Source organism: Chamaea fasciata, unplaced genomic scaffold, assembly GCF_029207755.1.
Source record: "Chamaea fasciata isolate MVZ Bird 193981 ecotype frontalis unplaced genomic scaffold, bChaFas1.0.hap1 SCAF_3, whole genome shotgun sequence".
NCBI lineage: Eukaryota > Metazoa > Chordata > Aves > Passeriformes > Sylviidae > Chamaea > Chamaea fasciata.
The window spans coordinates 5,554,636-5,579,855 of NW_027094088.1; the positions used below are offsets into that span (position 1 = coordinate 5,554,636).

A 25,220-nucleotide genomic window follows, 5' to 3' on the forward strand; every position below is an offset into this window, starting at 1 on the left:
GTATATTGATATGAGATATAGGTATGTTGCCCTGGGGCGCACGGTAACAACACCGGAGTTCGCTATCCACCCCCTTGAGACACAGAAGACATCTGTGGGGTTGTGCTGCTTTGCCAGGAGTCCATGCCCGGCGCCCGGAGCCGATCGTGCGGCAGCGCCGGAGAGCTCGGCCCCGCCATGCCCGCCCCGCGCGCCATTGGCCCTGCGCAACGCCAATCAACAGCGGCGCCACTTCCGGCCGCCGGGCGCGGCCCGGCCAATGGGCGCGGGGCGGGGGCGGGACGCCTCATGCTCACCGAGGCAACGCGCGGGCGGGCGGTCCCGGATGGCGGCGGTGCAGGGTGAGTGAGGCGCCGTCGCGGGGCTGCCCCGAGCCGCCGCTCCCGCCTCTCTCGGCACGGCCTCTGCCGCGCGTCCTTCCCGCGGGGCTGTGCGGGCCGGGAATGGGCCGCGCCGCGGGACGGCCGCGCGCGGGCTGCCCTGCGTGACGTCACGCCCCTGCGTGACGTCACGGGTGCCGGAGCAGCGCGCCGGGCTGGGGATGGCGGCGGGGGAGCGGCGGCCCTGCGATCCTTGAGGGGCTCGGGGCTCCCTGAGGGACTCTGCGGCCGCACCCGGGCGGGACGGGCTGCCCCGGCCTCACCCTCACGTGTGTTCGTGCTTCTCCCGGCGCCTGTTCAGGAGTCGAAGTTACTTTTGCAGTGCGGTCAGGGCATTCATTGGCTGTTTTGGTCACACCGTTTTGGTTCCCGTTCTCCAGCAGGCACGCTGTTGTGTGTTCTTCCACCTCTTCTGCCGCTGTGCAGGGGATTTGTAGCAAGGAGGAATGAAGTCAGGAGCGCTGGAAGTATGACATCCACGAGGGAGTGATAATAAATCTTAGAAGAGGCTTGAAAGGGAAAAGTTGGGTCCAGTGGGAGCTTTAACAAATGGAAGAAGCAGGTTTGTGAATGAAACGTGAAAGGACTTGAACAGTTTGAGATGGGAGGGGTTTGAGAAAATTGACTTGGTGTGGAGGAAGTGTTAGAAGCGGAAGCAAACGAGAGAGATGGGTTGCCTGTATGTTGTCTGCAGAAATAAACACATCCTTAGGCCTAGCTGCAAAGGGCTAATTAGGATGTTCAGCCTGCAGTTACAGTGCTAGTAAGTTTTTAGGTGACATCTCCATCTTAATTTTCAAAAGCCATTTTATCGTCATTATTGCTTTCCCTACCACCACACTATTTCTTCCGCTCCTGGGAGAGTTTACATCCTTTACTTGCTCCTCTGTCTCTTTCCCGAAGTCTGTGCTGTGCCCTTGTTGTAGGAGTGACTTTCTGTAGGGTGTAACAAGATGCAGCAAAGTGGAGCAATGCTTGCTGGAGCTTTCTTTACTATTATTGGTAAAAAGGAAGTAAATGCAGTGATGAATACTTTCATTTTAGCACTGAAGCTTTTTCAAGTGACCATTACAATTGGATGTAATCCATAAAAACTCTTTGTAGAGCCTGTGTATTGTAGTGGCCTTTCATTTTGTATCAGGACAAATATAATTAGAACAAGAAGTTCATATTTAATTTTGATAAGTAAATTTATGAATGTGTGAAGGTTACTAGGTATGTTTAGCATTAGGCTTACTTGGTTTTGTTTTAGAAATACTTTGTCATTAAAAAAAAGTTGATTTTTTTTTTTTTTTTGTTTCCTGCTGCAAGTTAGTGGGGAATTATAAGGAGATGAGATGAAACAGTATAGAAGAATAGGAGTTCATTATGGGATCTTAAACAGGTATTCTCTGCAAAAGAAAGGAAGAGGTGTGGTGTTTTAAAGGGTTACTCATGTGCTAGTTAGATGTGATGGGTGGAGAAATTGGATGTATTGTTGGAAAACAGGACACCATGCAAAGCAAAACTTATATCAACAGTTCCTTCCTGTGTCTGGCATTAGGTTCAAGTTCTGTTGTAGTGAAAAGCTTTCAGCTTGCAACATGAACTTTGATTATTTTAGGTCCCATTGATGCTGTTGGCTAGGGAAGAAGTTGGAAGCCCTGCTTTGGAGAGGTGTGTTCCGCTTGGTTCAAACCTCTCTCCCAAAAGTTCTTTCCGAGGTTATTTGCTTTAAATTCATCTCTTGAAATCCATGTCTAACTTATACATCTGGTCTGGTTTTAGGATGATTTCTCTCCAGATTTTATTTCTGAATGGAAGTGTGCTCCTTCCCAGTAGAAGATGGTGATCCCAATGTGTGATCATGGAGAAGGGGATAAGTTCAGTAGAAGTTTTACCTTCCAAATCATCTCAGGTTACAGCTGTCAAAGTGCTGGTCAAAGAGCCCGAAATAAAGCAAACCCAAAGAGGGAAACGAGTGGGATTTGTGCTTGTCCATGCAGGTAAGGTGTGGAAGCAGAACAGCTGCAGTGGAAATAATGCATAGTTTGATATCAAACTAGATACCAACAAAAAAATTTTAGTGACTTTGGGCTACTAGTGTGCTGATAAAGTGTCATTAGCTCTGTGTGCAAGTCTTGGAATGGGGAGTTTGATTGGAAGTTGCATGGAAGCTCTTAAACAAAATGTTGCTGTTCGGGTGTTCTGGATGGTATTTTTGTTTTCCCTGACAAAGAAAACCCCTAAATTTAAATGACTCTAAAATGTCACATTCTGCAGTTGTCTGCTAAGCTTGGCAAACCTACAAAAAGAGGGTGATATTTCATCTGTTTCTTTATCTATGGAAGGATCAAATGCAGTTGTTTCATTACTGATGGTTTCTTCTCCAGCTTGTCCATGAGGACGGTCCAGCTAAGACCTTCTGAAATCTCCTTGGGCTGTTTGTTGCAGAACTCTTTTTACCCTTCTAACATTTTTCTTCCAAGTCTATTTTTTTTTTGTTCGTGTTTAAGTGAGTTACTGTTTATTCTTTCCACTCAGATCTGATACAAAAATTATGTGTTGTATGTGTCTTGTTCATAAATTCTTCTCTCTTAGATTCTTTATTAAATATTGCGAATCATGAAGTTAACAATGCTTATATCTGGGTGTAGATTTGTTTTGAGGATCTGTGTGAGTACATGAGGTGAAATAGAGGGAAGTGGCCTGGTCACACCTGAAATATTTGAAAAGCCAACACATTACCTGCTTTGTGAAATCATTAAGGTTAAAAAAACAACCCCAAACCTCAAATAATTTATTCTCAGTTGGTGTTTGATGACCCTGGTGTTCTATTTTAAGAGCAAATGAAATTGCTCAACGTAGCGTCCTTTACTGGGTCACTTTGGTATTAGTGTTAAAGCTGATTTTATTAGAGTTTCTCAAAACTAATCTTTCTAAAGGTGAGCAAAGGGAAGTTGGGATAAATACAAGCATGCCTTCAAGTGCAAAACCTAGTAAAACAGAGGTAGATTTTAAATATAAGTGTGCCACTCTTGTTTTTCTGATGCTGCATTTAGCTGAGTGGTGGCACTGATAAATTTTTTAGGTATGGAAGTTGGGGCAGTGCCTTCAAAATAGAGCAGAGTGGTTCAGTTGAGTGGGATAGATATAAAGGCTGAAAATAAAGAAAAGGTGACAAATCTGTATGATCTTCATTTTAAGGAACTCCTTATTCTGAGTCAGGAGTAACAAGCTCCAAAAATGTAGCATAAGCATGAGAAAATGAACAAAGTGGTAATTGTGATAAAAAAAAAAAAATCAGAGTTTGACGTAAAACTGAGAGTTTTGCCAAATAATGGACAGTGAAGAAGAAAAGCAAGGCTGGAAATCCTCCAGGAGTGGATGAAACTGGAACCTCTTGGAACCTTTTAATAGGAAGAGATTGATGCTGATATTTATACCTGCATGCTCCTGGATATATGAGCTGTATCCTGTATTTTACTCAGTGTGTTTGATTCTGTGTTGGAATGCATGAAGTTGTCAATCACTGGCAGAAAAAGGAAATGCCAGAATAAGGAATGCTGTATCTGCCTGTGCCTTAAATCTCTCTGTAAACTCCAGGCTGTAGTTTGCCAGGTGCTATCATATATATATTATATGTAATATATTTTCTTTCTGCTTCAACTGCAGGTGCAGGTTATCATTCCGAATCCAAAGCTAAAGAGTACAAGCATGTGTGCAAAAGAGCCTGCCAGAAGGTAAGTGTCACCAGCCCCACAGTCCTGTGCTGGCTCCACAAGAAATGTCTGGGCTTAGCTGCTCAGGCTGGATGTGGTTATGGAGGGAAGTGAGGGAAAACAGAGCAGTTAACGTGATACAGAGACAGGACAGTGTGTGGCTGTGAGATGCAGCAACATCCTCATCCGTGCTGGCAAATGGCAGACACCAAAGAAACAGTGAGAGAGCAAGAGGAAGTCACGGTGGTACCTACAAGGAGTATTCCTACAGCTTCCTGCACTTCTCCAAGGTTCCTGGAGCTAAATACGGTGTCTGTATTTTGAATTCTTGCATGCCCACTCTTTGGAGTTTATTTAAATTCTAGCATCTGAGCTGCTCTGTGAACGCAGGGGTTTCTAGAATTATTTGCTTCTTGATAGCTCTTACCCTCTTAACAGGAAGGGAGGTAAAAACAGGAAAAACAAAACCAGAAATATCAAAGTTGGAAAGGGAGAAATGGCAAGATGTTAATTTTCATTGAAATTAATATGTTTTCATCTCTGCCAAGAACTTTGCTTTTGAACTGGCAAGTCCTGTCTTTTAAGTGTTGAATGAGTGGCTGGAAGACCTCTCTCTAAAATTTTTAATGTCTTTTACTTTCTCCAGGGAGAAGGAGCTTGGGAGCTTGGCAGGATTTTTAGAAGAGTCTCAGACTTGGTCTCTGATAATTATCACTTTGTGTTTCAGTTTGTTGCTCAATCCTAATACCAATCTAATTTTGTAATGAGAGGCCTCACAAATCATCCAGATTTAACATTGGCTTTATTAGCCCTGGTGAAAGTAATTTTCCAGCTAGTTATGAGATCTGCTATTGAATTCAAGTCCAGTTTGAGATTGTGTAGCTCCTCTTGAGCTGAGTAGCCAGCATCAATAACTTCTGTGTAGAACAAACAATTTCAGGTTTGTCTTGCAGCCAGAGTTGTTTTCTGGGGTTCCCTGAGAAAGCTTGACTGTAGGGTCTTGTTCAGTATGGATCTAATAAATACCATTAGGCTCTACAAGTTCATTGTTGTGTGTGGATAGAATTTGAGGGGAACATCATCTTACTTGATTCATGTTTGCTTTTAGATGAGGTTGTGAAATTCTTTTCAGTTTCATGGTAATTGCTGTATGTGGTACTGGAAATTTTTGTTGAATCTTGGAAGGAAAAGTTAAAACTTGTTGACTGGAACATTTGGTGTTTGAGGACATCAAATACAAGAAGTAAATATAAATTTGACTGTGCAGAAATCTGCTGCTAAACGCTGTGTGACAATGTCATAGCAGTAAAATCATACCTTCAGATCTGCCCTCACTTGGTTCATACTGACTTCTTCCTGTGCCTCTTGTTCTTACACCCTTTTACATTTTAAACTAATTTTGTGTAGATTTTATTTGATACAGGACTAGGAAAATGTAGGGCTCAGTCACAGACTAATAGAATTTCCTTATTATCAGCTAAAACTTCTGTTTTGCAGGCAATTGAAAAGCTACAGGCTGGTGCTCTTGCAACAGATGCAGTGACTGCAGCACTTATAGAATTAGAGGTATGAATTTCTGACTAGTAGTAAATATGTCTCTTGGGTGAATTTTGCCAGACCTTTCTCTAGGGGGATATTAAATGGGAAATCTCAGTGGATTTTTGTTTTTGTGCTATACTGATTTTTATCTTTTGCTTTTCCACTATATTTTGGTATAACTTTTAAGTACTTTTAATGTTTAAGTACTTTATAAAAATACAAATTGAGTAGAAGTTTTCTGGTTGGTGCAGTTTGGTTGTCATCTTAGGTGTGCCTTATCAGATAGTCTTTACCCTTCAAGAATAAATGCAGTGATTAAAGACTTATTGAACACTTTGTAAGGAACTTTATTTCTGACTTGCTGAGCTGCAGACAGATTGTTCTGGCTCTGCTTCTTAGAGAAGGGAAAAAGTATCCTACTGGTTTTGATTATTATGACAAAATATGTGCAGAGGAATAGGGCAAGTAATACTTTCATTTCAAAACAGTACTTGTTAATTAAGACAGAACATCTTGACGAGCAGCTGCTGGTGAGGTTTTTGGAAAAGTGTCTTTTTGGAGTGATGAGATGTTTTATAGCATCTGCCTTCAGTGAAGGAACCCCATGAAATAATGTAGAAGTGAGTAAAGCTCAACATTTCTGGGAGGTAAATGAGGCAGTCTGGTCATTGTCCCAGATCCACTAATCCCTCATGACAGTAATGATGGAAACAGGTATTCTTCTTCTCCTGCAAGTAGTAATTGCTTCTTCCTCTCCAACTTTATTAGTAAAAAAAAGGAAGGCAAGGTAAGTGTTGTGCTGTAAAAATAATTTCCTGCCCTTGGAATTGATGGTAGTATTCCAAGAGGATAAGCAGTGGATTTGCTTCCCCAGATGTTGGGGAAGTGTTCATTAATGCACTCGATGGGATTAGTGTAAGGCAGGCAGTGAGTGCAGGCTGCAGTGTGTGTTAGACATGCTGTCTGGGAGCCAAGGCTTCAGTCATACTGTGAGCTTGGCAAGTGCCTTGGCTCCCAGCACTGCTGTGGGTCTCTCTGAGCTGTTCAAAGAAAAGAACTTCACTGAGTTTTCATGTGTTATCTTACACATTAGAGTATAGCTCAGAAAGCAGCGGGTGTCTCTCTGATGGGATTATTTATGGTGCACTCCCCTAAGCTCACTGAGGCTGCTCTTACTTCACGAGCACGAGGCTCGTTTCTGTGTCAGCTCCCTCCTCAGTGGGAAACAAAAAAAAAAAAAAAAAAAAAACTACTTTGGGGTGTGATTTTTATCGTGTTCCTGTGCTACAGAGGAAAACATATTTTGAGAAGCTTAACCGAACAGTTATAGATCTCTTTGCAGCTGTGTCTGGGGTAAATATTTTATGGTTTTGTTATCCCCAAGGGACTTTACTTTCACTTTATTAGATTTAAATACTCTGAAGTAGCTTCTGTACAGCAAGTTATGGCTTTAGGATGAAATGAAAAAGTTTTTTCCAATTACTCCAATCAGAAAACTTTTTCTCCTTATCTATCTTGCTAGTACTGTGCTGATACCTGCCATCATTCCACTTTCTGGTTCTGCAGTTGTCTTAGGTAGTATTTTTATGTGTTTTGTTGCACAAAACCTTCCCCCCCCCCCCCCTTTTCCCTGTTTCTAAGATAAAATGTTATTTTGTTCTGGTTGTATTGCAGTCATTAATGTAATTATTTGCTTTCATTTATTCGTTAAGTGATTTATACAATCTCTTAATTGAAGGTTTTGTCTGTTACTGGAATAGGGAGTACTGGGTTTGGGATTTGAACTTCTTGGAGATTTAAGTAGTTAGTTATGCAGTTACATTGAGGAAAAGTCAAATTTATACCTAAACCAGAAAATGGTGTGGTTTGCAGTGGCAGCTTTTTGGATCTGGTATGAGAAAGTCTCAAGTGTTAGACTGTCAGCTTCCAAAATGTGGAAAAGTTTGTATCTACTCATACTTTGTTCTGAACACCAGCTCCAGACATCTCTGTCATTTCTGGAGCTGCATCTTCTGGTTTAGTACTGGTGGTTTTTCTGTCGCTCTGTGGAAAACAAACTGCACATGGCAAGTCAACAAAGCAATCAGAATAGCTTTTCTCATTAATTGCAAGATTTTATGAGTAAAAATATAGGTTTGTCTTGGCAGTCTCTCCAGTGAGCTGTCACTCCCGTTTGTTTATGCTAAAGCATAAACATATAATCTGTTTTAGCATTTGAAGTTGGCAAATACATAACAAAAATCTGTGTGAAACTGTTTGTTTTCTTGTCTCCCTGTAACACAAATGGAGATGTAGAACAACAAACGATTGTATTAAATGAGAACAGATTTCCTTGTAAAGTGTACTGACTGTAACTTCTTGATATTTTGGTTTCTGTACGACATACTGCTATGAGTTTATCTGAAATATTTAATCACTTTTACAGCTGTCTCAGACTTCTAATGCTGTATTCCAAACATTTGTAGTCTTTGCAAGGCACAAATACCTCTTCATGGAAATCTCACAAAAGGTGAATATTTTTCCTCAGTTCTGCTCAATTGCAGAACTCCTGTTGCACAGGATTCCAGCTCATCCAAAAGGCATCACTTCAAAGACTTGTTGAGGCACAAGAGTTGCTCTTGATCTTTTATGAGCAAGCTGACAGTTTGCTTGTGGTATGCTTGTCTGTGTTTTATTTCTTCAAGCTCTCAGTGCAGGAAGAGCAGCCTTTCTCCGTTGGACTAGGCAACTCAAGTGAAATGCTGTTCTGTGAATAGGATAATAATGCTAATAGTTAACTAGAGGAAAAGGTGGATTTCTTTTGCAAAGGAACGAGACCGACACAGAATGTTGTTGAAACAACTGTGCTGGTCTTCATAAGCATCAGCTGTATTTGATATAGTCATTGAGGCAGGTGTGTTTTCTGGTTTGAGAACCCTGGCACTGCAGAGAAACAAATGCACGTGTTACCTCTGTCAGCCTTTGGTAATAATGTGGTCTGGACAAGGTATTTCATAAGACCATTATTAGCTCTGTTAAATTCTACAAAGACATTATTGCAATATTGTTAATTTTTGCACTCTTGATATCAACCATCATATGGTGCCTTGATTTTGCTTGAAACACAATTATTAAACTGTTTTGGTTTTTTTTGGGGGGGGGCAGGAGACCCCTTGCAACCTACTTAAAACCTGCTGTTTTCAGCAAAACCACTTCTTGATTTGCATTTATGTCTGGCTGTGAGAAGATTATGCAATTTCAAGCTTTTCTTTGACTTTAGAGCATTTAATGAAGTCTACTGATCAGGAACACACAGTGCTTGTAAAGAATGATGAAGATTTCAAATTGTGTTCAAAGTTTAGTGTAATTCTTTATTAATATGTATGCAGATTACTTGTTTCTTTATCTGACTTTAGTAGAACATTCTTTCTGAACATCATTTAAATTGGGAGTTAATATTGATATTGATGGGGAAGTGGATGTCACATTTTGGGTTCCAGTCTCCTTGCTACTGAAATTGCTCAGTTTATTTTGCATGTTGTTATTGTGGATCAATGCAAAGAATGTTTTGGACTTGTTATACTCAAGCAGTGTGTTTCTGTGGTTGTTAGTGAAATTTTGCAGTGAAAGAAGCTTTTTCTTGGTGAATTGTTTTTTTCTCTCTCTCTTTTTTAAATTATTTTCCTAGTAATTAAGACTTTGGAATATACAGCCTTAGTCCCAAGGATTTCTCTTTCAAGCAGAAGCATCCTTGTTGTATTAAGGCAGTCACCATAGATGAACTTCCAATGGGTAATGAACTGGAAGTTGTTAATTCTAGTAAAAAGCAGTACTATGATGTTTTGCTGCAGAGTGACTGACAGTAATTTGTGGTAATAGTGTTCCCTAAAAACATTTTTACTCATGTAATTGAAAAGGATGTGACTCATCCTTGTAGACTATTGATTGTCATGAAATTCTCACAGAAAAATAACTTTTGGAATTACAGTATGTGGAAAGAAGTGCCTGTAGGCTTTGAATTTGTTTTAGAAGTTGCAAATAAGCCATGGCCAAAACTGTATCAAAGATGGATGGAATGTTCTTTCATGTTCATTGAAAACTGAGCGTTATAACTCTTTGCCTAGATGTGTTACAGAGCTGAGTAAGATCTTCAAGCATTCCAACTCCTGCCACAGCTAGAAATTTCAGGATGCCTATATTTGCTGCCAGAATACATTTTGAAGTAAAAAAGATTCTAAAAATAAAAATTATACCCTCAGAAGCTTGAGAGCTTTTGCAAGATGGGTAACTTGGGAAAACAAAACTCTTATTTCAGGTCTTAAAGCTTTCTCACCTTCTTTGCTGCAGGTTTACGTGGTAAGTTAGAGATACTTTTTGTGGAATAATTGCCAGGAAGTCTAGTATTTTTCAGGTAATTGAAGAGTTATGTTTTGTTAAAATGCTTTGAATAACCATTTGTTTGTCTTTTCTGTCTTCTTACTCTTCTATGGTAGCAAGGCTTGCTGTTAACATGCAAAGCTCAGGCTTGGTTTGCTTCCTTGTCTTTTTCATTTTCCTTAAAAACACAAAGGCTGATAGCTGCTTGTGGTTTTAAATAAAAGTATATTCCTGAAGATATTTTTTCTCTCTTCCTATCCTCCCATTTCCTGGACACATGCTTTGGTGGGGTTCTTCCCCATTTTATGGTAGTCAGGTCTTGCAGTGCTGCATTTTTCTGTCTGAGGATATAAAGAGACTTTCACTTAGGTCGGTTGTTTTCTTCTCTCTTTGCAGGCACTCATGCTTCTGTTTAAATGTTTCTGCATTCCTTGAAAGTTTTGAATTTTCGTTTCAAAATACACCTTAATGTTCGTACATTATGTTCCTCCATTTGCATATCAGACTCTTGAAATCTTTTGGTCAGACTTTGCAGAGGTTCATGTTTCCAAAAAGAGATTGTATTTGTGTGTCTTTACCTATTCATAGAAGTAGGTGTGAATGTCTTGTTTCCATTTGATTAATAAAGGTTTTCCCCTGCCTTGTTTCAAAGGCTTTTATCTCCCCTCAGAGACACTCAGATATCAAAAATTCCATGGGATCACACCCAGTTTCTCTAAAGCTTTTTTCAGATTGTCTTTCAGATGTGTGAAGTGAAGCCATCCTCCTCTTAGGAATTCTGAGACTGTTTTCTTAATTGAATGCAGTCTGATTCTAAAGATAGTGAAACTCCACAGAAATTTTGAACTGATACTTGGAATTTGGTCTAACTCATGTTGTTACTGGTAAGATTCCTTCTGAGTCCTAATATGAGAGTTACCCCACCAAAGAGACATCTGCAGTTTGGTGTGGATTTCTTCTTTATCAAAAATTCTGTAGTATTCTGATAAATATTCTGTAGGGAGAAATAGGTGGTGTTCCCTTTGTCTTTAGATCCTCTGAGTGAATTATCTCTTGGTGCATTCCTTGATGTTGTGCCAGTGAAGGGGCTGTGCCAAAGCATGTAGCACATACAGATCCTTAGAAATTAAGTGCACTCTGTATCCTGTGTTTTTTCCCTGTCCTCTTTTGATTATTACCTTTACCAGGTGGTAGAGACCTTTGTGCCTTGAGTGCAGAGAGATTCGGAGCAGTGTTAGCAGGACTTCTTTCTTGGTGCATCCTTCTTACTCCCTTTATTTGGCCATGGCATCTACTCTTGAGGTAATAGCTGTCTCTGCTTTGTGGCAGTGTTAAATCTGTGGGGCAGGACATTTTTCCTCTTTGAGGAAAAATCTTTTGATTTTGAGTCTTTTCTATTGAGTACAATGCACTGAGTGAATGTCTTTGAACAGAACATCAGAGATTTGTCCCCAGACTCACAGGTCTTTGCGCTCTGATTACCCAAGGGCAGAGCGTTTGGACAGCACTAGGAGCAAGAATTGTTCATCCTAAGCATTCCTGGGTTTACTGTGGCTTTCAAGTACCTTCCACTGTTTGCTTTCAGTTCCTTCCACCACTTCTCTGCTCCCTCTTTTTTCTAAACCTCACTGACTTGATTTTCTTCATATTTGTAGAGCCTCGGGAACAATGAAGTCAGTTTAGCCAGCAGCTACTCTGAGTCTTCTGCCCTTTCAAGGCCATAATCTGTTTCTGAACATATTTTCCCCCATCCATCCCCTTTCTACAGAAAATTATTTGTGCACTCTAAACGGTAAATGTTTCATTATTCTAAATTTTTTTCAAATTTACCCATTTGTTGTGAGGTGTAGCTGCCAAAATGAACAACAAAATGAATATACACAGTGAATTGGAAGAAGTGTTGTTGTGTGGAATAGAATAGGATGGAATAAAATAGGATAAACTCTTGTGCTGCTTCAGAAGTAAAAAGCAAAAAATGAAGGCCAGTTTCATGATTATGTTTTAGTCAGGGATCTTGTACTCATGATTCTTCAGAAAGAAAGTGTTTCGGTGACTCAAATGCTGAGAACTCTTTACATGTCTCTGTAAATTTGAATCACTATCTTGCAGAACAGATTTTGAATTTACTCACTGCTTGCTCATTTGAAAGTTAATAGAAGCTAACTGACATCAGATTGATTTTTCATTTCTGTGTGCTCACCTCTCTTCTATTTCTTTAAATTCTTTGCAAATTAGTATGCTCAAAACCCATCCTGTTCATTTTAAATGTAAGACAGAACTTTGGGTTGCATCCAATAATTTGTTTCCTGATTCAGCTTTTATTACTAATCAGTGTTATACTTCTGCAGTGCATGTTCATGCCTGGTCTAGACAAACATTGTTCTTTGTCACAATGTTGTACTTTAAAGACAGGAAACTCTAAAAGCATGCAGCATTTCTCTGAAATTGGATTTAGCTGTTATCTCTCTTTGTCCTATATTCTTTGCATCTAGAAGAGGGGATTGTATTGAGCTGGCAGTGAGACTGCTGAAGTGTGCTACTTTGAAATTTTGTGGTTTTAAAGTCGTGGGGATGCTCTGATGAAATGGAAGGATAAAAATGGGATTTAGTTCTAGCCTGCAGAACTTACTCTTTGACAACCTTGGGTTTGTTAAAAGCCACAGAAGGTGTTAACAAAAAATAGTTGGGTTTATGATATTGTTAAAATGTTGTTCCATAGTTTCTATGAAATAAGTATTGGTTTTTAGTCAAGAAGCTTCCAGACCACAGTCCTTGTGCTAATGGTTGAATAGAACTTTGTAAAAGTGGAGTGTAAATGATGCCAGTTCTTCATTTCTGCATATGGAGCTGCAGTCATGGGCTTAGAATGTTCAGAAAAAGGACAGTTCTGTTCTGCTGAAGTGTCATACTTAGGAGTTTCAAAGGCAGACTGGTCTGTGCAGTGATTATAAGATGTTATTTAAATGTTACTTGATGGTTTAAGGACCCAGAGAAGTGTGTGCTTTGGGGGAGGGAGAGATGTTTCACTCATTCTAAGGCTTTTGCTTGCATAGAAATGATCATCTTAAATTGTTGGGTGATTGGTTTTTATATTAGTGCATGATTACATTACATTATCACCCCCTACAGATGTGAAAGCTGTCCATTGTAGTCATTTTAGATGCTCTGTTCCAATTGCCCTTGTTTTTGTTGTGGAAGATTAAACTACTAAAATAAGAAAATGCCCTGCCCCAAGATCATTGTCATCAGATCAGTTACACAGAGGTTTTGATCTAGTCTGTTCTGGATGTGGCCTGATAGTGTTTCATTCTTATTTTTAGGATTCTCCTTTTACAAATGCAGGATTGGGATCTAACCTAAACCTTCTGGGTGAGATAGAATGTGATGCCAGTATAATGGATGGAAAGTCATTGAATTTCGGAGCAGTTGGAGCACTCAGTGGTATGTTAATTATGCATTACAAGGCTAATTACTGATTTAAGTGCAAAGATCAATTTTGGGTTTTTTTTTTTGCCACAGTTTACTGCTACACATTGTACATTCTGCTGTGTTTAAATAAATTCTGCACCTTTAAAAAAGGGGGAGGCATTCCTGCTCCCTGAAATGCTGGTTTGTATTATTTTCTTTGTGTAGCATGTGTTATTAGTTCACTGATAATCGTTTGACTTAGCACAGTTGTGTGATACCACACAGTATTCACAGTGGGACTCAGTTTGCTCAGATGAATTTGATGAACACTAATTTCATTGTAAAATTCAGTTGTTACAAAATATTACAAGCATTTAAATTAGGCATTTTATTTGTTTTTGTGCTCAAGCATTTATTTCCATATGGGACTTATTTAATATGGGAACTAAAGTGTTTCTCTCTTTTTGTCTAGTTTTAGCTTTCAGTATAAAACAAATATAAAGTTCCAAACAGGGTTTGTTGAGGTTTCATTGGAAGTACATGAACAGCCTTAGCTGTTACTATTGAGTAACTTTTCTGACAAGATTTCAAGCTTTGTTCTTTATCCTAGAATACTTCCAAACTGTGGTAATAGCTTCCTCATGTAGATATAAATCTAAAATAAATAGTAAAATTTAGTGTTTCAAGCCTTGTTTGTTACAAAGTGTATCCTTCCAGCCATGGGGAAGGAGGAAATTGAGAGTGAGAGACAGTTAAGCTTTAATCTGTAATTTCTCTTCTGGCTGGATAGAGCCAAATGAAAATCCCACCTAGAAAAATTAATGCTTATGAACATATTTGCCTCTTAGATGCAGTAGATTTTGCATGAGATTTCTGTGGTAGGAGATCACTCCTCCTATTTCAATATGGTTTGTCCTTTCTTAAAAAAAAAAAAAAGTGGGGCAGGTGTTGACTAGAAAGCTTTGTCACTACTGACAGCATGTGAAGGCAAAACTGAGAAAGTTGTTACTACATTGAAACATAAGGTGTCTCTTAATGACTTGACAAAGCCTTGAGAATCAAAGGAAGCTGAGTTCCACTGCCAAAATGAACGCTGTAGTGCTATGAGGAAAAATATTTTAATGTTTTGGTCCCATTTTTTGCTAATTTCTCTTTTTTTAGGAATCAAGAATCCAGTTTCGGTTGCAAATAGATTGTTGTGTGAAGGGCAGAAGGGGAAACTCTCTGCTGGCAGAATTCCACCTTGGTAATTGCTTTGTTCTGCTTGACTTTTCTTCACTCTTTGGTCTCTGCTGCGTGGATGCAATATTTGGAGGTTTTATCTCACCCAGGAAGGCTGCTGCTGGTTTACGTAGCAGTGATAGTGTGCCTTTAAAAAGAAGATAAGCTTTGTTCTCTGATCTTGAAACCTCTTATGCACTTAGTGGAAGGAAGTATTAGATATAGATAGCAATATCATTTTGTGATAGTTTCTGTCTGTCTGATTATTTCCAGTTGTCATGCTTCATTCTTACGTTTGATACTGTAGCCTCTTGAAAAATCCCAAAAAGCATCAAGACTAAAGGGAAATTCTACTGCCTTTGCCTCTGTCTAGCTTTAACAAAAAGCAACTTAATAAATATAGGAAAAACATCCTATTTTACTGCCTTTGTGGCTTTGTGGAAATGTGCAGTGTTTAGTAACTTCCTCTTGAATTTAATAATATTTGCAACAAAACTGAAAACATGCAGTCCCTCATTGAGATGGATATAAAACTTAGATGGAAGAGGTAAGTATTTAACACAGAGTAACTTCAAATGTTATTGCCTCACTTTGGAAAGAATCCAAGAAATGTTTCAGAGTTGATTGCTCTTAAAACCATCTTATTTTCATTAGCAGTTTAAATTGACAGATAGAGGACTTGAATAATTCATTCATATTAATTGACTGCTGTCATCAGTTATCACACCTTTAGCAGAAATTGCTGCCCTCTGCCAACTAGTGGTCAGTATTTGCAGAAGTATTAAATCAGCATTTATGTAGTTTTAAAAAATTTAATTATTAGATCCAAAAATTTTATTTTCCTTACTGTAATGGTCTGTAAAATTAGCCAAGCAGCCTATAGCTGGATGGTGCAGTATCCCAATTTAAACAGTGAGGATTTCAGTGTTCTGTCATGTGCAAGGAGAGTTCATAGATCAGAAAAAGCCACCCTGAAATCAAACCATCAACGGACAGATTTTACATTTTAAACACTTTTCTTTAATGGATAAAGAACAGAGTAACTGTGGTGGGGTTTACTAAAGAATAGGAACTTTAATTTCAATAGCTGTTAGCTGCTCATTTGTTTAGCTGTCGGAAGAAAAGGAAGCTTTGCTGAGGTACATGAGAATGTGAAATGACTGTGAAATGTTTTTTTGGTGTTCCACAGGTAGTACTGAAGGCAGCTAGAGGAGCAAGCTCTTGGGATTGTATACTTGTATCATCAGTGTTCTAGAATTATTGTAACGGAGAGCACTTGGGTATTTTGCTGTGACTTTATGACCTAGTTTATGATGCTATTATTTTAAAAATACTGAGTGGGAAAGGAACAATATCCTCATGCCCTCCAAGGGCAATACTAAATCTTTGGAGGACTATGCAAGGCTAGCAGATGCTTTTAAAGACAGGGTAGCTCAAATTTTCAGGTGAGAGATGAGCTGTCTTTGAAACAAACACATGCAGTTCCTTGTGCAAATGTTGTGCACTTGGGGTTACCTGACAAGTATTTTCATTTCCTCTATTCCCCCTTCTGGATTTTGAATGCACATCTTATTAAGGCAGATTTTTTACCCTGAAAGAGTCTCTACTCGTGGGATGTGGTGGGTTATGCTTTGGGCCTGCTGTGGTGGATGATTCTGTGCACACAGTGTCAAGGTCAGAATGATAAAGTTCATATACACTGAAGGTGATGCTGTGGAGGATTTCATGCCTTGCCTTTCTGCCTGGGGTTGGCATGACATTGTTTTGGGTCTGAAATATATTCCTGCCGAAGCTGGGAATACTTAGAGTGAAATGACAAGAGATTAGCTGTATTTTGGCATTCCTAGGAAGTGTCAGGATTCTAGTAAGTGATTTTTAATTGTTAAGATACTCGATTTTCATCTTGGTTCTCATTGGCCCACAGTGTATTGGGGAATCTTCCAGATTCTTCTTAGCCTAAGAACCTGCTTAAAGAAACCTATGGAAGAGACACTTTCTATAGTATGAGCTAAGCTACCTTCATGTTTTCTGCCAAAAATGTTTGGCACATGACCAAACAGGAAAAATTCAGGAGCTGTGAAGTTAGTAAAAGTGGCATTAGGGAGTTTTTTCACTATCAAAGAACACGTGGAGACAATTTGCTTGGCCTGTTTACCCCTGTGCAGCACACATTTTTATAGTGGCAGTTCAAACCCAATTGTAAGTGGTATATTTCTGATTTTCTGTGGAAGAAATTCCAATAAGTGTGAATTAAGTCATTCAGAGATGGTCAGCTTATTGGGAAGGAGGGATCAAGTGTCTGAACTGATATATCTAATGTGCTGTAAATTGCTCTGTGGAGTGTGTCCTTCTGGATCAATCTCTCGATTGATCAGTCTCAAAACACAGAATTCCACTATCCAAATAAAATTTGAAAAGTTTACAGAAATCCTGAATGCATGGTGCACTTGTTGGAACCTCTAAGGTCCTGACATCTTTCTGTTACACTTTATTCAGCTTGGTGTTGTCAGGATTTTCTCTGATGCAGGAACAGAAAATACTTAACTTGTAAATATTGCACAATCTCATGGAAGATATTCCTGTGTAACTTTTCCAAAAGAAAGTTCTTTTGTAATTGCATGGTTACAAACTGGATGAACCTTTGGAAGCCATCTTTGATCCCAGAGTAATGGATTAGGTGTTTTGTAGTAATAAACTTGAGGATTTTCTGTTTCCTACTATGAAACCTTGACCTAAGGGCAAAAGCTTCTTGACATCTGTCTGCTCTTAAATGTATGTTGGTAAGCTTTGCAGGACAGCACAAATGCACCTGAATATCTCCTTTCTTAGAACTCCTTTGTAGTATTGACATCATGTCCATATTCCTTTCTCAGTAAAAACTGTATGGGAAAGAATTCCTTTGTAGGTTTTCCCCCCTTTGGATGTACAGGGGTTTGTAATTGCTTTGCAACTTTACAATATTGTGTGCAGGATACAAACATTGTCTAAGGGCAGTGCACAGTCATGAAAGTTCCCAGAGTGAAGGGAGACTTGCACCACCTTTTGTCTCTGCTCTGTATTTCTTCAGAACAATTTCTTCTTTGCAACACTGATTTCAGAGTGATTGCTACTTTTTTATGATAAACTGTGACCAAGTGGATTTATTGCAAGCAAGATCACCTTGACCATGAGCCAAACCTTCTGACACTTGTGTTTGGCTTGGAGCAGCCTGTTTCCCCACAGCCCATATTAAATGGCCCTATTTGGAGTACTCAGCACCAGCATAATCACGTTCTTGGAGCAAATTGCTTAAAAAGACCATTTTAGAGGCCTTTACTTGTGTTTTCTATTAATACGGCCTAGTGTGCCTGTAGCTGGGAAGCACATCTGAGCACCACCTCCTTGCTGGGAGAGTGTTTTCATCTTCTGTGTTCTGAGCCTGTAAGAACTACCGTACTCTGTCTCATAGGTTTGCAAGAAGGACCTTTATGTCCTGTTTGTGCCAGACCCAACTTTCAGAGTAGCAGAGAATAAACTCATTCATCCTTTGTTTATGTGTATTTGTTTTTCCCCTCTCTTTGGAAAATTGTATTCTGAATTAGCCTGAAGGCTTTTGAAACTTGGGGTGGTTTTGACTGCTTTCTATAGTGCACTGGCTTTATTCCCTCTTCCCTCTCCCCCAGTAAATCAAGCTTGGTGGTAGTTTTGTTTTTGTGTACAGACAACAAAGCTCTGAGGTCCTGATGCTCTTTGTCTTGTAAACAGTTTATTTTAACTTTTCTGTGATTACAGTGGCCTTTAAAGATGCAAACTGAACAATTTTAAAAAGGTGTATGATCTCTGTGGTGATATGGAGCCTGAATTAGTTTTCTGTTCTAACTAATTTAATGACGCTTTGGGAATAAAACTGTGTTGTAGGAGAAAAAGGAATCTAGGAATTAAGGACAGAAATGTGAACAAACTAAAAGTTATATCATATAAGAGACACTCTTGGGTGCTTTTTTGCATTCTTTATTAATACTGGTGACGCTTTCTGTTTTAAGTATTAAAAAGGCAGTTGTGAAACTGCTTGTAAAACACAAGTGTCTGACCTCTGCTTGAGTTACCAGATGTCAAACTCCCAGTGCTGAGTTTGGTGCTTTTCCCACTTAATCTTTCTCTCTGTGTAAATTATTTTGTTGAAAAGGAAGTGCTTATTTACCTCCCAAAAATGTATTGTTTGATAAAGACCAAATCCACCTTCTTTTAGACAATGAAGAATACTGCTAAATTAGGTTTGGCTACAGTTTGCATATCTTTTTTATGTTAATATTGGAAGGTTTTTTTTAATGTTATGTGCCAGTGCCAGGTTGTTTCTTGAGCACTAACTTAGCTAACAGATGATGCATGAGTTCTACCAGAATACCCAATAATTTAACCTACAGTCTCTTCCAAAGTGAACAATTCTTACCTGGAGCTGCACTAACAATGGTAAGAAATAGGCGTTTAACAATTCAAATTCTCATTTGGATCGACCTTTTTTGAGACTTTTGTAAAGGAAGACTGAGGTATCAAACCTCTTAGATTGGTTAAATTATGTAGAAGGTAGAAAATACCACCACAAAATACTGTATAACAAAAGCTGCAGGTGTCAAAAACACTTCCAGCAGCATTAATGCCAGCAAATTTGCTGTATCAATAGTGTTCTCACAAACTCAGAACTGCATGGCCCCAGGGATTACTTTGTAGCTGACATAACTTCTTTAAACTCATCTTCAGAACTCTGCTATTTCTGTAAAACTTTTTTCAGTTTGCTAAAAAATCCTAGTCTTTTCTTGTTGTGTCCATCAGGCAGTTGTGTTATTCTTAACTTCATTATCCGTTTTTGAAATAAGATTGGAAGTAGTTGTCCTTTATTGTGTTGCACAGCAGCTTTATGCAAATGTCTCATTTCCAGCTATTACATACCCTTTTTTTTTGGCAATAAGATTAATTTCTTTAGGGGGAAACAACATGAGGTTTGCTTCTTCTATCCCTGGAAGTTCCATGTGTGTGTATATTTCTTGCTCTTGTTTGTTGTCACAGCAGTGTGTACTGTCTCACTGTGGTAAAGTGTTCAGTACTGACTAGAAAACAGCTTCTCAGATGGCTGGAGTATTTTTACAAGTATATTTTAAAATTTAGTGGACTAGTCTCATTTGCAAATGCTTGATAAAACTCCATGAAGTAGACCTTAATCTTTCTAAATAAGGTTAGTTTTTAGCTTGTGTTGTACTTCTCAAAATACTTCTTGGCATTCATTTGGCACTGGCTGGCTTGACTGGAAATACCTTACCATTCTCACCTTTCTCATCCCGTACTTTTGATCTTTGGGATCTTGCTAAATTGTTACAGGGAGCAAGACTTGAGACAGCTCAGTTCTGTTTTAGCTGCAGTTGAAAGCTGATGCTGTTTTGTAATGAATTTGGTTTTGTCCAGCAATAAATTTAATGTCAGAGCTGCATAATCTTTTAATGAAACTACATAAGGTTGCCAAATGTAATTATAGCAGACAGTCCTGTGAAATATAGACAGCTTATGATTTAAAAATGACCAAACCAAATGGAAAAAAAAATAATTGCAAGCAAAGGGGGATTTGTTATATGGTTTTGTTTAAACTCCCTCTTCTGTGTCTCCTAGCTTTTTAGTTGGTGAAGGAGCTTTCAGATGGGCAGTTGATCACGGGATACCAGCATGTCCTCCAGGTATCATGGCTACAAGTGAGTAAACTGGTGGTGTCAGTAGGAAGAACAGGACAGAGTAACTTTAAATGCTGCCTCATCTTTTGAGGTGTACATCACTTCATTGTTCTTAACATTCAGCTGGCTTACGGTGTTATGGTCTATAAGGGTTGTTTAAGTTGACTAATTTTCTAATAAGCATCTAAAGAGAAAAAAATTGTAAACTATTACTTTAGCTGCATTTTAGCAACATCTAATTTAAGTTATTCTGTGATTTTAGGACTAAATCCAGTGATGGACTTCTTTTTACCCAAAATATAGGCTCTCTAAAAGCTCAGTCTTACAAGTCTCCAAGTGATCCATCTTGGATCCCAAAAGCACCAACTAGCCATGTATCAAAATTCAGCTGGTGCCAGTTTGTCTCTGAGATTATGTAGTTACACCCATCTCTGGGTCTTTGTCCAGAACTGCTCTTGTCTAAACAGGCTGTCAAATTTATTTGCCTTTTTTTTTTAGCCTAAGGCTTCACTTTACCTAACCTGATAGAATAACCCCGTCTGGAAAACAGACTTGATTATACTGAATACTAACCCTAGCTTCTTAGAAAAGCTTCTTGTCTTAAAGTAAAATAAGTGATTGTGTTATATTGATACATCATCTATGAACTAGGCTAAAAATGAGTGTGCTTACCCATGGAAAGGAGGATGTGGTTCTCTTCCTTCTCTTCTTCAGCCCTCCTCCCTTTTGGAAAGTGCCATTACTAGCAGTCTGTAGTTTGTTGTAGGTGAGAACATGCCCTGTGCTGCTGTTGGGTTTATGCAGGAAAGAAATCAGCAGTTATTACCCAAAGAAAGAGAACACAGAGAAGATTAGGAATGTTTATTTTACAGTAAATAATGCTGCTGCTTCAAATGTCTGGTTTGTCCCTAGATCAGAGTTTGAAACCCAGGGCTCCCATTAAGCCTTTTATTTGGTCTGAATGTAGATAAATACCTAGTTTAAATGTAGATAAATACCTAGAAACTGCAGCTCAGAATGGTTGTTACTCAGTGCTGAAGTATAACCCCTGAAACTGTGGCACTGTTTTATTTGATTGTGCCAATTTTCATACCTATTCACAACACATTTCATTTTGAACAGGAAGTTTTGATCTCTAGCTCCACACAACTGAAACTTTTGCTGAACCTATTTACCGTCCAAAACAGCATTTGCAGAACAACTGTTGTGCTGAGTTGAGCAGAACACTTTTATTTCTGTGGCTCTAGAAAGAGTGTAAACACCTAAAGCTTTGAAGTTTTTTTTTGAGGGGAGTGGGTTTGCCTTTTTTTTTCCTTTTCTTTTTAGGAGAGTAGTTGCTACTTACATACAGGAGGTACTTCAGCAAGAAGCTGCCTTGACTAATTCTGTTTGCATGCACAGATTTCAACTGCTTCTAGTACCAGTGTGTTTCTGTTGTGAGGAGATGATTGGATTGTGACATTAATTGCCACATGTTACATTTGCTAGCTACAGTGTACCCAAGTCAGAGCAAATCTACACATTTCAGTTTAAAAATAGGGGTGGCCACTGCTAGTTTGGTTTGCCTAATCCATGCTATGAATTGACATTGGAGAAACATCAGAGGAATAATCCCAGCCAATGTATTTTCACAATCCTGCTCCAAAAGACCACTAATTACATTTTGTCTCCTCAGCACATTCAGCATACTTATATTTAGCAAAACAATTTGCATTAAAACAGTTGAAACAACCAGACTGACAAGTTAATTTAACAGTGTAGTTATTAATGGTAGTATATCTGAGTTTTTTTCTTAAAAAAAAAAAAAAAAAACCAAGAAAAAACAAAGCAAGAGTAAACAGTACTGAAAAATCAGTTCCAGAAAATGTTACACTGATTCCTGTCCCAGTCCTTAGCAAAGTAGATCTTGTACTTCATTGACCTCTGGTCAGTGGGTTTGGAAAATGACCATTAACAACATGTGTGACAACATGAGATTGTTACAAGTGCAAAGAAATTGGAAACTCTCTCACAGGTAACATGTAAGAAGCCAAATGAAATTTATCCAATGTTACCATGGAAAGAAAAGTTAGATGTGCTTAAGAAACAATCAAAGAGAATGTTGTTTCCAAGCAACCACAAAGAGATCTCATTTGAAGTGAGCTGTTTTGTTAAATAATGTACCAGTCTTCAAAAAAAGGGAGACTTTTTTGGTTGTGCTTGCTACCATTGCTGTGGTAAAGTTGCATGGAGAACTGGGGGTAAATTAACTAGAAATTACAAATTTTCTGCATAGCTCTGTAAAACAAAGAACTGAACTAATTGCCAAACATCAGGAAAATATGTTTAGTAACTTATTTACAAAAAACCAAACCAAAATCCCCCCCCCAAAACCTCTAATCCAGATTTAGATGTGTACTTGCAGTAAGTATTTTCAAGGAGAACTGTGTGCATGTTTTGGCTTCTCTGTGCTGCACATGGAGAATATATTCTTGAAGTTGTCTTATTCTGTCTCCCTTTCCTTGGAGCTGAGGTGAGAAATGTTCTAGGTGCTGTAAGTAAGGCTGGGGCATTGGGTGGTTGGTTTGCAGGGATGGAGCTTCCCTGGGATCAGTATCACAGAAAGGGTCAAGCTCCATAATTCTCTCAGAACTATCAAATTATCTGAGCACCAGACTGGAAGCATGATTTAAACCATGTTACCTGTTGAATTCCAGCAAGGTTTTGTCAAGGCTCACATGCTTTGTCTTCATTGGTTTGTCAGATGTGTGAGGAAATGGGATTTCTGCCATTTGTAGAAACCTTTCTGGTGACTTTGTGGCATAAGAGTGAGTGGTTTTAAAAAAAATCCAAACACCTGAAATGTGATCTCTCTATATGGCCCACAATCTGCAAGGAAACTGAATTTATTAATCCCTGCCCAGACTTGAACTTGCCAGTACAGAGCCCATACTGGCTTATCCCAGCACTTTGTTGCCCTGTGCTAGAGAGACTGCTTTGAAAGTGTAATCCAAGTGTTAACATGTAATTACAATTTAGAAGTGCTGAATTACTGTACAATGCAGTCTCTTAAAAATGTTAAAAATACACTTTAAATATGCAACATAAATTGGAGGTACGTCTTCAACTGCCAGTATCAGTGCCTGCACTGGTAATAACCAAAACATTTCCATCTGAAATTATCAATTCAGCCTGTAATAGATGCAATTTATCTTTGACAAAGATCACAGGGTGAAAGAATCTTGCAGTTGGAAACATCTTAGAATGTTAAGTCTTCAGAGGGAAAGAGAAGGAAGGCACCTGCTCATGCAGCAAACTTGTAACTCTAACAATGTGGAAGTGACTGTAAGCACCTCAGTGAATAATATTACATAAGAACAAAACTAGCAGCAGTGGATCCACATAACTTGTTAACGGCAGTTCAAGAAAAACCACAAATAATATGGTTAAGGAGGGATGTTAGAACAGAGCAAGTATTTGTTTCCCTTCCCCTATCTTTTATATTATTCCAGACTCTAAATTCCTAACTTGTTAGTGACTCCTGCACGCATGGAAAGTAAACAGTGGCATTTTCTGACATGAAATTTTTGTTTCCTTTTGAACCCATATCAATTTCCAGCACCTGCAAAAACCTTTACAACTATGAGTTCCCTCATTATCATTATTTTGATACTTGCTGAATAAAAGCTGCTGCTTCATTGTCAGAATCCTACTCAGAATACTCCTTCAGTCAAATTCTCTAATTACCTTAAATAACTTAGTGTCATCAGTAAAATCACTTCTTGTTCAACAGGCTGGGGGCTGCTATGGGTTGGTTTGGAGTTCTAGTTGGAACAAACCATTTCTTGTACTTTGTTGCTTTTTTTTTTTTAAATAACTGTGTGCATGCAAGGAAATTCCTGTTTATCTTAGGGCTGCTTGGATTTTTTTAATGAGGGAGAGTCTTTTCTGGATGAGTGTAGTGCAGGCTGTGCTGTTTCTAGTGACACTCTGTGTCTCCCTGACCACCAGTATTGCCTGCCTCTCCTCCCAACCCCCAAATCTCACCTCACTCTCAGTTCTCTCATTACTTCATTATTACTGTATTAAGAAAAACATTGCCATATTGTTGGAACTGTGCTATGAATTTCAGGCAGTGTCTCAGACCATTTTTTCTTTGGTTTTGATGGGAGGATGAAAGATTGGGAGAAAAACTCAAGGGTTCTGGGGATTTGGTTAGGAAGCTGGGTTAATCTGAATACCTGCTGTAAATCCTCCCTGGATTTGGAGACAGTGTTCGTAGGGTCACTTGCTGTTCTGAAATCAGAACAGCTGAGTGCAGCCAGGAGAATGGCTGTGAGTTACCCAGGAAAAAGGTTGGGCCAAAGTGCCCAGAAGATACTTGGAATGAAAATCTTCCAGGCTCAGGAAAGGCTGCTTGACAAAAACCAAGACTTCTTGCAGGAAGTAGTAAGAACTGTTGTGTCCAGCAGCAACGTACCCCAAGTTTGTGTTATAAAGAACAGATCTACAGAGCAGTGCTCTGAGAGATTGGTTGTTTTTTTAATAGGCTTTTGCCAAGTGCCTTTTTCCCCCTATTCATGTTGCTGTTTCTGTTAAAGTATGGCAACATGGAAGCTATCTCTAGTAGTGTTTTAGTCCCAACACAAGCCTAAATGGTGTTAATTTGTCATTTAAAATAGCTTTGTTAAAAAGAAATTTATTTTCATCTGTCTGTTTTCATTTGTGTCATTTATTTCAGCAGCTACTCAACAGAATTCTTCACAAGATCATTTGAATTCCTGTGGGTTAACTAATTTGTTAGTATATTCCTTTTTAATTCTCTTCTCCAATAGTTGCATTCTCTTTTAATATGGAATAGAAAGATAAAATGCAGAAAGCTTCTCCCAGCTGACTCTAAGCACTGTCTGCCAGGGGGTGCTATATGATTGGTCAAAGCT

General features: G+C 38.8%; 1 protein-coding gene across 5 annotated transcripts in view; it reads left to right on the top strand.

Moving 5' to 3' along the window:
• Positions 1-285: 285 nt before the first annotated feature.
• Positions 286-25,220, top strand: part of TASP1 (taspase 1) — a 76,674-nt gene continuing 51,739 nt past the window's right edge. For 2 of the 5 annotated variants that reach the window (XM_066177804.1, XM_066177807.1), the window contains exons 1-7: positions 286-341; positions 2,148-2,365; positions 4,035-4,102; positions 5,579-5,647; positions 13,297-13,417; positions 14,546-14,630; positions 20,243-20,322. In XM_066177804.1, coding sequence (XP_066033901.1) covers positions 2,227-2,365; positions 4,035-4,102; positions 5,579-5,647; positions 13,297-13,417; positions 14,546-14,630; positions 20,243-20,322 — 562 coding nt within the window. In that variant the 5' untranslated portion in view covers positions 286-341; positions 2,148-2,226. Of the gene's footprint in view, positions 342-662; positions 943-1,924; positions 2,037-2,147; positions 2,366-4,034; positions 4,103-5,578; positions 5,648-13,296; positions 13,418-14,545; positions 14,631-20,242; positions 20,323-25,220 lie in introns of those variants that run through there. The other 3 variants (XM_066177808.1, XM_066177806.1, XM_066177805.1) reach the window with 3 other exon arrangements.